This window comes from Balaenoptera physalus (assembly GCF_965194825.1).
Source record: "Balaenoptera physalus genome assembly, chromosome: 2".
NCBI classification, from domain to species: Eukaryota; Metazoa; Chordata; class Mammalia; order Artiodactyla; family Balaenopteridae; genus Balaenoptera; species Balaenoptera physalus.
This window is the reverse complement of record NC_138883.1, coordinates 54,773,700-54,786,011: the sequence shown is the minus strand read 5'-3', so window position 1 is coordinate 54,786,011 and position 12,312 is coordinate 54,773,700. Positions and strand designations below refer to the sequence as shown.

At 39.6% G+C, this 12,312-nt stretch overlaps 1 protein-coding gene across 3 annotated transcripts in view; it reads left to right on the top strand.

Moving 5' to 3' along the window:
- The first annotated feature begins 191 nt into the window (after window positions 1–191).
- The window catches only part of TOGARAM1 (TOG array regulator of axonemal microtubules 1), an 85,992-nt gene continuing 73,871 nt past the window's right edge, over window positions 192–12,312 (top strand). Inside the window, exon 1 of one of the 3 annotated variants that reach the window (XM_082452031.1) lies at window positions 192–2,434. In XM_082452031.1, the coding sequence (XP_082308157.1) occupies window positions 389–2,434 (2,046 nt within the window). In that variant the 5' untranslated portion in view covers window positions 192–388. The remainder of the gene's footprint in view (window positions 2,435–12,312) is intronic. The other 2 variants (XM_082452029.1, XM_082452030.1) reach the window with 2 other exon arrangements.

Here is a 12,312-nt window from a genome sequence, read left to right as displayed (position 1 = left end):
CGCTCCAGATACGTTCATTACGTTCGCAACGTTTTCACTTCCTTTTTCAGGAGCCTTCTGCCTAGTCCGAACTTCCGATGTGGACTACATGACCCGGCATTCATGACGGCAGATTGATTTCCGGGTCAAGAGGTCCGCGCTGGGTACATCACCATGGAAGCGATCGGTTTGGTCACGTGGTGCCCCTGGTTACGCCCGGAGGCAGCTGTGGGGTCTGGGGCTCAGACGGGGGCCATTTTGCCGAAGGCAGTCTCCTGGAGTTGGGGGCTTAAGCTGTTCTTTTTCCTGCTCTGCACTTTGAGGCTTGGAGAAGAACAGGAAGGCTGGGCTCCATCGAGCCCTTCGGAGATGATGGTTTCCTACAGGCTCCGCCACTTGACGACCCTTCATGGAGGCTGCGCCCTTCGCGCTGCTCCCGCTGCCGCCCCTTCCAGCCCTCTGTGCCTATCGCCTCCAGAGCCGCAGTCGTCCTCCCGCCCCAGAGACTGATGGTAGACGAGGTGGGGGCGCCATGAGAGGCGAGAAAAACTACTGCTGCCGTGGAGCTGCCGGAGACCGCGGTTCCTGCCCCCCGACACCTTCGCCTCTGGCCTCGACCCTCTTGATGCCCGCGGAGGCAATCTCAAGTAATTGGTCTGGGTCTGGAGGTGGTTTGTCAGGGGGAGATGAAGAGGCGACTCGGCTCCTTCAACAACTCCGGACCGCGCCGGATCCTTCCGAGGCCTTCCAGGCTTTACAGGCTGCTTTGCCGCGCCGGGGCGGTAGACTTGGCTTCCCCCGACGAAAGGATGCATTGTATCGGGCCCTGGGCCGAGTGCTTGTGGAAGGAGGTAGTGATGAGAAGCGACTCTGCTTGCAACTCCTCTCGGACGTTCTCCGGGGTCAGGGGGAGGCAGGCCAGTTGGAAGAGGCCTTTAGCCTAGCACTTCTGCCTCAACTAGTTGTCTCCTTACGAGAAGAGAATCCAGCCCTGCGGAAAGATGCGCTGCAGATCCTACACGTGTGTCTGAAACGTAGTTCTGGACAGGTGCTGAGAACGCTTATACAACAAGGACTGGAAAGTACCGATGCCCGGCTTAGAGCTTCCACGGCACTACTGTTCCCTATCTTGCTTACTCCTGAGGATTTGTTGCTCGGCCTAGATCTTACCGAGGTGATAATATCCTTAGCCCGAAAGCTTGGCGGTCAGGAGATAGAAGAAGAATCTGAGACAGCCTTCTCTGCACTTCAACAAATTGGGGAGCGTCTTGGCCAAGAGAGGTTTCAGTCATATATCTCTCGCCTGCCTTCTGCCCTGAGGAGACACTACAATCGCCGCCTGGAGTCCCAGTTTGGAAGTCAGGTTCCTTATTATTTGGAACTTGAAGCCTCTGGATTTCCTGAAGATCCCCTTCCTAGTGCAGTGCCTCTTTCCAACAGCAATCTTAAATTTGGGATTATTCCTCAGGAGCTGCATTCAAGGTTGTTAGATCAGGAAGACTATAAGAACCGGACTCAGGCTATTGAGGAGCTCAAGCAGGTGATGGGATGCTTTAACCCTAGTTCCACCTCTCATTCTAGCCTCGTCGGTTTCATTAGTTTGATGTATAATTTGTTAGACGATTCTAACTTCAAAGTGGTCCATGGCACACTTCAAGTCCTGCATTTAGTGGTTGTTCGCCTTGGAGAGCAGGTACAACAGTTCTTGGGACCAGTTATAGCAGCTTCTGTCAAAGTGCTGGCAGACAACAAGTTGGTGATCAAACAAGAATACATGAAAATCTTCCTCAAGCTAATGAAGGAAGTAGGTCCTCAACAGGTGCTTTGCTTACTCCTGGAACATCTCAAACATAAGCATTCCAGAGTGAGAGAGGAAGTGGTGAACATTTGCATCTGCTCCCTCCTGACCTATCCCAGTGAGGATTTTGACTTATCCAAACTGTCTTTTGATCTTGCCCCAGCTCTTGTAGATAGCAAACGCAGGGTACGCCAAGCAGCTCTTGAAGCCTTTGCTGTGTTGGCATCATCAATGGGCTCAGGTAAAACCAGCATCCTTTTCAAAGCTGTGGATACTGTTGAGCTGCAAGATAACGGAGATGGAGTGATGAATGCTGTGCAGGCCAGATTGGCTAGGAAAACCCTCCCAAAGTTAACAGAACAAGGATTTGTGGAGTATGCAGTACTCATGCCATCATCTGCCCAGGGTAGATCAAGCCATTTGGCACATGGAGCAGATACAGACTGGCTTTTGGCGGGTAACAGAACTCAGAGTGCACACTGTCATTGTGGTGACCACACAAGGGATGGCATGCAAATTTATGGATCTTATAGTCCAACTATCTGTACTCGAAGGGTACTAAGTGCAGGAAAAGGAAAAAATAAATTACCATGGGAAAATGAGCAGCCTGGAGTCACGGGAGAAAACCAGACCTCCAATTCAAAGGATATAGAACAGGTATGCATCTTCCCTAATTTCCTTGAGTTGAAGCAATGAAAGAATTTAAAATGAAAGTATGCTTGTAATGACTTAAAGGTGAGGCTCCTTGAGGGCTGTATGCTTTGTTTTTAAGTCAATTTGCTGATGTATCTATTATAATGAGACAGGTTTGGTAGGTTAGGTAGGCTTCCTGCTTGATTGATTGGATTAAATTTGAGGCACAATTTGATCTAGACAATGCTTGGATTTCAGTTTTGGCCTGTCACTTTGGCATATCAGTTATCTCATTCATACAACAAACCTGGTATACAAACCAGGTTTGTATACATTCATATAACAAACCTGAATACCTGGTAGGTGCCAGATAAAGAGCCAAGTTCTGGGAAGGAAGATGAGACCAGTTCTGCGGAGTTTAGGGAAAAGGTCAGACCTATAAACAGGCAGTTACAAATTTGTTAAGTGCTAAAATAGAAATATAAAGGGTCCTGTGGGAATACTGAAAATAGAAAAAATAATTCCACTGGAAAAGTAAAAAAAAAAGCCTTCCAATAAGATATGACATCTGAACTGAGGTATTTTTCCTCAAAAGTTTTTATTTTGAAAATTCCAAATCTGTAGGTTATTTAAAAGAATAGTACAGTGAATATTCATATGCTTCATCTGTATTTACCACATTACCATCTATAATGTGATGAACTTTACATGACATCACGTCATGAGGCATGTAATATCAGGTGTCCCACTATTGGTGATGCTAAGTTTTATCACTTGGTTAAGGTGGTGATAGCCATATCACTCCATTGCAAAGGTTTATTTTCCTCTTTGTAATTAGCACATGATCTGCAGGATGATACTTTGAGACCTTATGGATACGTCAACAACCTTCCACCTCTGTTGTTAGCATCCACTAATGATCCTTACCTGTATATTTATTACATTGGGAACTACAAAAAAGGGTGACACTTCTGAAAATTCTAATGGTCCTTCTGTATTTGTTACCTGGCATTCTTTTTTATTCTATGTGTAATAATACATTAGTATTCCTTTTGATGCTAAAATTGATTTGACCGGTGGCTGGCTCCTGTGTCCTTTCTCATGACTCTTTAGTCTTTGAACACTTCTTTAACTTAAACATAATATGTTGCCCAGGCTTACCTTGTATTTTTCTTGCTCCAGACCTGGAATCAACCTTTTTTCCAGGAGCCCAAGAACTGCTTTTTTTTGTGGAGAGTGGAATTTTAAAACCAAAATCTGGGTATAGATGTGCTCACTGCTATTGCTTATCATTATGCATTGGTCCTTTCAGTGGATAGAACCAGAGAATACCTTTATTTATTTATTTATTTTAATTTTATTTATTTTTTGGCTGCGTTGGGTCTTCATTGCTGTGCACGGGCTTTCTCTAGTTGCGACGAGAGGGGGCTACTCTTCGTTGCGGTGCACAGGCTTCTCATTGTGGTGTCTTCTCTTGTTGTGGAGCACGGGCTCTAGGGCGTGTGGGCTTCAGTAGTTGTGGCGCATGGGCTCAGTAGTTGTGGCTCGTGGGCTCTAGAGCACAGGCCCAGTACTTGTGGCACACGGGCTTAGTTGTTCCAAGGCATGTGGGGTCTCTCCGGACCAGGGATCGAACCTGTCTGTCTGCCCTGCATTGGCAGGCGGATTCTTAACCACTGTGCCACCAGGGAAGTCCCAATACCTTTTTTATTTTTTTTAAACAAATTCATACTGATACCTCCAATTCAAATCCAGCACTACAAGGTTCTTACTCATCTTCCTTTAGTCCATATTTGTATCTCCCTTCTCCCACAGTATAACTCTGGTCCCCAATATCAGTTATATTTATTCATATGCTGTATCCTACAATACACAAAAAATAATTAATACACCAGTAATACAACAACTAGCTACCGACTAAATAAAGTTCAAGATTTCTTTGCAGTTGTTTTTTTGTTTTTGTTTTTTTTTTCTTTTCTTTATGGCTGTGTTGGGTCTTCGTTTCTGTGCGAGGGCCTTCCCTAGCTGCAGAAAGTGAGGGCCACTCTTCATCGCGATGCGCGGGCCTCTCACCATCGCGGCCTCTCTTGCTGCGGAGCACAGGCTCCATACGCGCAGACTCAGTAATTGTGGCTCACGGGCCCAGCTGCTCCGTGGCATGCGGGATCTTCCCAGACCAGGGCTCGAACCCGTGTCCCCCGCATTAGCAGGCAGATTCTCAACCACTGCGCCACCAGGGAAGCCCTGCAGTTGTTTTTATGCTTAGAATTATCCAACAGTCATATGGTCAAACTTTTCTTAAATTAATTGGTTTATAGGTGATTATAATCGAAATGGTATGATAAAAGATGAATAGGAATTTGCTAAGTGTGGATGCATCCTGGTGAATTTCAGACTGAAGATATATATGTTCAGAGACACTGAATTATAAAAGGACTTAGCGAGTTAATAAAAAATGGCGAATTTCTAAACAGCTGAAACAAGGAGTTTGGTGGGAAGCAACAGAAGATGAAACCAGAAATGTAGGCAAGGACCAAGTATGGAGATCATTTTTGTAAATAAGGAGTTCGTGCCTTTCGCAGTATGGGTGGAGGAGAACTGTGTTCTCTCTTGTTCCTTTTAATTCTAAAATTTTTCATTTTTTTAAAAAATAATTTTTCCATATTTACATAATTTAGTCATATGGTTTTTCTCATGTATTTCTCATATAACTACCAGGCAATGAATGATTTTCTGTAAGCATTTATTTTAACACTGCTTGTTATGTGTCAAATCTAAAATGTTAGTGAAGGGAGTTCTCTGGCAGTCCAGTAGTTAGGACTTGGTGCTTTCACTGCCATGGCCCGGGTTCAATCCCTGGTTGGGGAACTAAGATCCCACAAGCTGGGACTTCCCTGATGGCGCAGTGGTTGAGAGTCTGTCTGCCAATGCAGGGGACACGGGTTCAAGCCCTGGTCGGGGAAGATCCCACATGCCGCGGAGCAACTAAGCCTGTGCACCACAACTACTGAGCCTGCACTCTAGAGCCCACAAGCCACAACTACTGAGCCTGCGTGCCACAACTACTGAAGCCCACATGCCTAGAGCCCGCACTCCGCGAAATGAGAAGCCACCACAGTGAGAAGCCCGCACACCGCAACAAAGAGTAGCCCCGGTTCGCCGCAACTAGAGAAAGCCCATTCACAGCAACGAAGACCCAACACAGCCAAAAATAAATTAAAAAAAAAAAAAAAGATCCCACAAGCTGCGTGGTGCGGCCTAAAAAAAAGGAGAGTTAATGTATTAAGATTCTGGTGCTCACTAAAGCACCAAGAATCTGAAAATTAACACATTTCTGAAATTCTAGTGTAGATATATATTGCTTTTGAAAGAAGTTATGGTGAAATTAAAAATTATCCCAGAAATTAAGTTATACAGTTGTCCTTCAGTATCTGAGGTAGATTGGTGTCAGGACACCCAAGCATACCAAAATCCGCAGATGCTCAAGTCCCTTATATAAAATGGCATATTTTAGTTGCATATAACCTCCTCCTGTATACTTTAAATCATTTCAAGATTACTTATAGTATCTAATACAATGTAAATTCTATATAAATAGTTGTAAATGCTATGTATTGCCAAGGAATGGAAAATTCAAGTTTTGCATTTTGGAACTTTCTGGAATTTTTTTTTTTAAAACATTTCCCATCCACTGTTGGTTGAATCTGTGGATGTAGAACCCACTGATTTGGAGGGCTGACTGTACTTTCTTGCTCAGAAATGGTCTGTAGAAGAACTACATTGGAAATTATCTTAATGGAGGACATGGATTAAATATTTAAATATTTTTATGTGTGCAGTTTTTTAAAGTACATATATTTTTTAAAAATTAATAAATACTATAGTTTCAAGCAGATGAATAGACAGAGCACAGAGAATTTTTAGGACAGTGAAATTATTTTGTATGATACTACAATGATGGATACTGGTCATGGATATGTTTCTCCAAACCCATAGAATGTACAACACCAAAAGTAAACCCTAATATAAATCTATGGATTTTAGATGATAATGATGTGTCAGTGTAGGTTCATCAGTTGTAACAAATGTACCGCTCTGGTAGGGATGGTGTTAGTGGAGGGTGGGTATCTCCTATATGTGTGGGTGTGAGTAGGGGATATATGGGAACTCTCTGTACTTTCAATTTTGCTGTGAACCTTAAACTGCTCTAAAATATAGAGGAGGAGAGGGAGATAAAGAGAGATAACTCAAATTTGAATGAGGTAACAAAATGCATAATAAATCCATGAATAGGAAGACCCAGAAAAATGGAAATTAATTTGGGGGAAAATGAGCTTTAGGTAGAGGAAGATAGAACACTCAGCTCAGTTTGTTGAAGACCACTATTCAAGAGACAAGGAAAGAACTAGAGATGTAGAACTTGGAAGTCCCATATTGAGAAGTAATTGTTGAAACTGTGAGATTGGAGGGGCTCTCCAATGAAGGGCATTTAGAGCAAGAGGAGAGTGCTTAAGACTCCATTTTAGCCTACAGGCCCATTTAAGGAATAGCAGTAGGAGATAGAACCTTACAAGGCAAAGAGAGTGCCTAAAAGTTGGAAGAGAACCAAGAAAGAACAAAGGTTTTAGAAGTGAAGTAAAGAAAGTGTTTCAGGAAGTACATCAGTACTGTTAAATGCAGGAGAGATTGAGGAGAATTAAATCTGAAAAAGCATGATTTGTTCTTATGTATTCAGCCTGCTACTTGTAAAATTATTTTTGAAGGTACTTTTCTCATAATTTTATCTTTCTTAATTTCCTCTTAATAATGCTTCTGATTGTAAAAAATTCTAGTGCTTATTATAGAAAATTTGGAAAATATAAAAAGGCACAAAGAAGAAATTTAAAATTTTCAGCGATCTCACTACTGAGGCCTCCTGTGAATATTCTATTGCCTGTTCTTCAAGTATCATTTCAATTTATTTATACAAATGTAGATTATTTTTTCCATACGCAAACGTCTCCCCCTTTCACTTTACCATGAACGTTTTTTTCTTGAACAATAAATAATTTATAGTAGGATCTTTATTGGCTGTTTAATATTAGATCATATAAGTCTGTTTAGCTGTTCTCTTACTTTTGAATATTTAGGCTTTTTAATTCTGTTTTTATTTCCACCATTTAGTTGATTATTTTTGTGCCCTGACATATAGACTGATAACCAGATTCCTGTGGTATTCTGGTTATCAGAAACTTTGCATCTCTTTCTGTGCTTTTATGACTGTTTTAATGATTTAGTGGGGTCCAGTAATCAGGCATCACTAGCTGGCTGCTTTGTTAGCTATATTTTTCCTAACAGATTTCTCTACAATGTATTAAGAGTTACAGTAACCTAGACTGAAAAGTAAGGAGCATACGTGCTTTATGTGTATGTAGTTACTAGGTCTGTAGCTTTTTCAAGGTAGAAGATTTGGTTATTGGAAGGTAATTGGGACATGGATGAAAGTGGTTTTAGACAGACCAAATTTATAAGTTTATGAGATGAACTGATAAGGAAATACAGGCAGTAAGCATTTACTAAACATCTTTTTGATCATCCACTATGTGTGAGGCCAAGGTCGAGCTTATAGATTACTCTTTAAAGCACCGCCTAGCATTTTTTTCCTCTTTTGGTATTTAGCACGCAAGCCATGTCTTCTTTCTTCTCAGTGATGGTAAGCACTGTGCTGATAGGGACTGTTTTTGTTTGTTTGTTTATGTAACAGTACTAACATAGTGCTGTGTCTACAATCAGTATCAACAAATATCTGTTAAGTGAGAAAATGGAATCTAAGGGTTTGAGGGTGAAAGAAAAGACCAAGCAAGATATAGCAGGATGTAGTGGGATGAGTTATTACTATGTTTTATTTTTAACTAGGAAACACCTGATTTGAAAGAAGCAGAGAAAGAAGCCACCAATGACTTCAACTTGCCTACTCTGTGTCTTGTACTGTGGTCGATTTTAGATTTGCAAGGAACATATGATTTGATCCCTGTAATCATATTTGAGAATCAAATTTGAGAGAGAAAGGCAAGGAATTAATGTCCCTAAATACTGAGTGAGTCAAGAACACAGGTATATAGAGAGGTTAGCTTTGGAATAGAGGCAGAAGTCTTTTCTTCTAGAACTGGAGGAAAAGTAAAAGGAAGATGACTTAGGATTCAGAAAAATTTTGAGACAGCAAAATTTTTTTGAAGTCAAAAGAAAGGAAGACATGAGCTCTGGAATAGTGCTTATCGAATTTTAATGTGCATATGAATTACCTCAGGATCTCGTTAAAATACAGATTCTGGTTCAGTTTGGGAGGGGTTCTGAGACTACATGTCTAATAAGCTTCTAGGTGTTGCTGATGCTGCTGATTTGTGATTCACATTTTGAGGGCAGGGCTCTAATATTAGGCTTCCATATTCTGGTAAACTAAGAGGCAAGCTGAGAATGGAAAATAGAGGATCAGGGATTTGAAGAATGTGGGAAAGATTTAGAATACTTAATGTGACAAATTTAAACGTAATAGAAAATCCCAAATTATTAAGTTGCACTAGTGTATTTGGTGTGAACTTAATCCTAAAAATTGAAATTTTCCTTGGATAGTACATCGTTTCCAGTAAGTAGTCTTTAATTTTCTTTTAAAAATATGATTGGAGGGCTCCCCTGGTGGCGCAGTGGTTAAGAATCCGCCTGCCAATGCAGGCGACAAAGGTTCAAGCCCTGGTCCGGGAAGATCCCACGTGCTGCGGAGCAGCTAAGCCCGTGAGCCACAACTACTGAGCCTGTGCTCTAGAGCCCATGAACCACAACTACTGAGCCCATGTGCCACAACTACTGAAGCCCGTGTGCCTAGAGCCCGTGCTCCACAGGAAGAGCAGCCACTGCAAAGAGAAGCCTGCACACCGCAACGAAGAGTAGCCCCCGCTCGCCGCAACTAGAGAAAGCCCGCGCACAGCAACGAAAGACCCAATGCAGCCAAAAAAAAAAATATATATATATATATATATATATGATTGGAATATCTGAAAGAGAAAAACGCTTATTTTAAAACATGTCAAAATCATAAACAATCCTGAAAGCATATTTAATATCAGTGTAGATGTTGGATTGTTTCCAATAAATAGTCATTAATTTTCTTTTTAAAATTTTATTGAGATATCTGAAGTATTTGAAACTTTTAATTTTTAAAAATTAATTAATTATTTATTTATTTTTGTTTTTGGCCAAGCTGCGTGGTTTGCAGGATCTTAGTTCCCCGACCAGGAATTGAACCTCCAGCCAGGGCAGTGAAAGCGCCAAGTCCTAACCACTGGACCACCAGGGAATTCCCAGAAAACTTTTATTTTTAATGCTTGTCAAAATCATGAGTAACCCAAAAGCATATCTATTCTCAGAGTAAACGATCTATTTAAAAACTTTAAAATAATTTAAAAATAAGTTTTTAAAAATAAACCTTAAAAAGCATATTAAATAAGACAATGTATATATTATATTGATTTTACGATCTAAAAAAAAGCTATAGCAATTCCCTTGATAAATGGCCGAAACATACCCATTTCCTTGTATACATATTTTTATTGCCCTGTAACTTTTTAACCTAAGGCAGCATCAGCTATATATATTAAATATAACCTTACCCAAAGACACCAACTTTTGTTTTCTCACAGACAAAAAACTAAAAGTCATGTAACCAAGAACTGTCTTTTTATTCTCTCCATGAGTATATATATCTTTTTCATAATGATTTAAGTGGCAAAAATAAACATGCATTTGTCATCATCCAAAGGCATTTATATATCCTTTAACCTGTTTATTTGATGGTTATCCTGTAATGTATAACAGACAAGGGTAAATTTAACATGGGGCACTATATTTAATATCCTGTGGTAAATAATAATGGAAAAGAATATATATATGTGTAACTGAGTCACTTTGCTATATAGCAGAAATTAACATAACATTGTAAATCAACTATATTTAAATAAAACTTTTTAAAAAGTATTGTGATCAGTGATTTGCATTTTTATCTTAATTAGAAATTAGGTTTTAAAGATTTTTCATTAATTCAGTTTTGTATTATTCTAAAATTTAAAGTTAACAGAGTCTAGAAATTATAATGTAAGCTAATGTATTAAGCATTATAAGATTTATGGCATTATAAGAATTGATCCCTTTTAATAAAGATATTATCTATTATAAAATTTAATTGAACACATGATTTTACAATTTTATATTTTGAAAATGAGTGATGTTAATGTATCCAACCAGTGAAACCAGTAGAGGAAATTTAAGAAATTTAAGTTAATTAGGCGTTTCCTGAGAGGATGAGTTCAAGTTTGCACAAACAATTATATCATACTGATATTATTTATTTATTTATTTATTTTTTGGCTGCATCAGGTCTTAGTTGCGGGACGTGGGATCTTTCATTGGGGTGCACGGGATCTTTCATTTTGGCGCATGGGCTTCTCTCTAGTGGCACGGGCTCAGTAGTTGCCCTGTGGCATGTGGGATCTTAGTTCCCTGACCAGGGATCGAGCTGGCATCCCCCGTATTGCAAGACGGATTCTTAACCACTGGACCACCAGGGAAGCCCCCTAATATTATTTTTACATGGTGATAAAATCTGGGCAAAGACAAAAAGCTGTTTTCAAATGAGTCTGATTTGTCCAAAGAGCCATCTTAAATAGAATTTTTATGTGAATTTTTTCTATACAAGTATATGCAGTGTATTAAAACTTTTAAGTTTAAGAACATTTTTTTTTTCCTTGTTCTTTAACCTAGTAACCAAGGTCATTAATTAAACCCACAGCTAGTCTGTGTTTTCCCTTGAATGTATAACTTTTGGCAAGACCATTTTTTTCCTTAAAGAGCCAGTACCTTTAAATAATCAGAAATAAAAGAAATCTTAAATTCTCTTTTTGGGTTTTACTTAGTTTAATGTGATATAAGCACTTAACCTAGTAATAATGATTTTTATAAGCCAATTGGAACAAGAGTTTGTTCCAGTTGATATTATCCTGATTGATTAATATTGTCTATCACGAGACAAGGTATACCAGTTTGCTCAAAAAATTTCATATTCATAAAATGGAAAATTTTTTTACTTTCTACATAACTTAGAGGATCTAATTATGATAAAACAATAGAATTTAAGGTAGAAGCAGGTGCCAATCTATTAAGAATATTGAGCAGCTAAAGAAACAAAAATATAATTAGATTCATTAGGTTCATCAAGGAAGCATCATTGTTGAGTGTGTTGGTTTTAAATATATTTCCACAAATTCTTTGAAATTCTTCACCTGAAGAATTGGAGTACAGTTCCCCTCTCCCTGAATGTGTCTGGACTTACTGACTCACTTCTAACAAATAAAGTAGAAATGGTGGTGTGTGACTTCATAAACTAGGTCATAAAAAGGCATTTTAGCTTCCATCTTGGTTGCTCTCTTTCTCTGATCACTTGATCTGGAGGAACTCAGCTGCTATGTTGTGAGCAGCCCTTTGGAGAGGCCCAGATGGCAAGGAACTGAGGCCTCCTACCAGTAGCCACCTGAGTGAACTTCAGTGATCCTTCAGTCTCAGTCAAGCCTTCAGTTGACAGCAGCCTAGCCAACATCTTGATTGCAGCGTCAGAGATATCTAAACCATCCAGTTAAGTTGCTTCCAAATGTCTGATCTATAGAGAGAGAGACAATTATGTTTGTTGTTTTAAGCTACTGTATTTTGGGATAACTCATTACACAGCAATAGATAACTATTAGATTGAGAACTGTGGTTCCCAGGAATTTGGTGAGACATTTTTTTTTTCCAATGTACATATCCTTTACAATAATGGCATTAAATTTTCTTAGTTTTTAAAAGGCTACACTTGCTTAAGGTTTCGAAAACTATTAAAT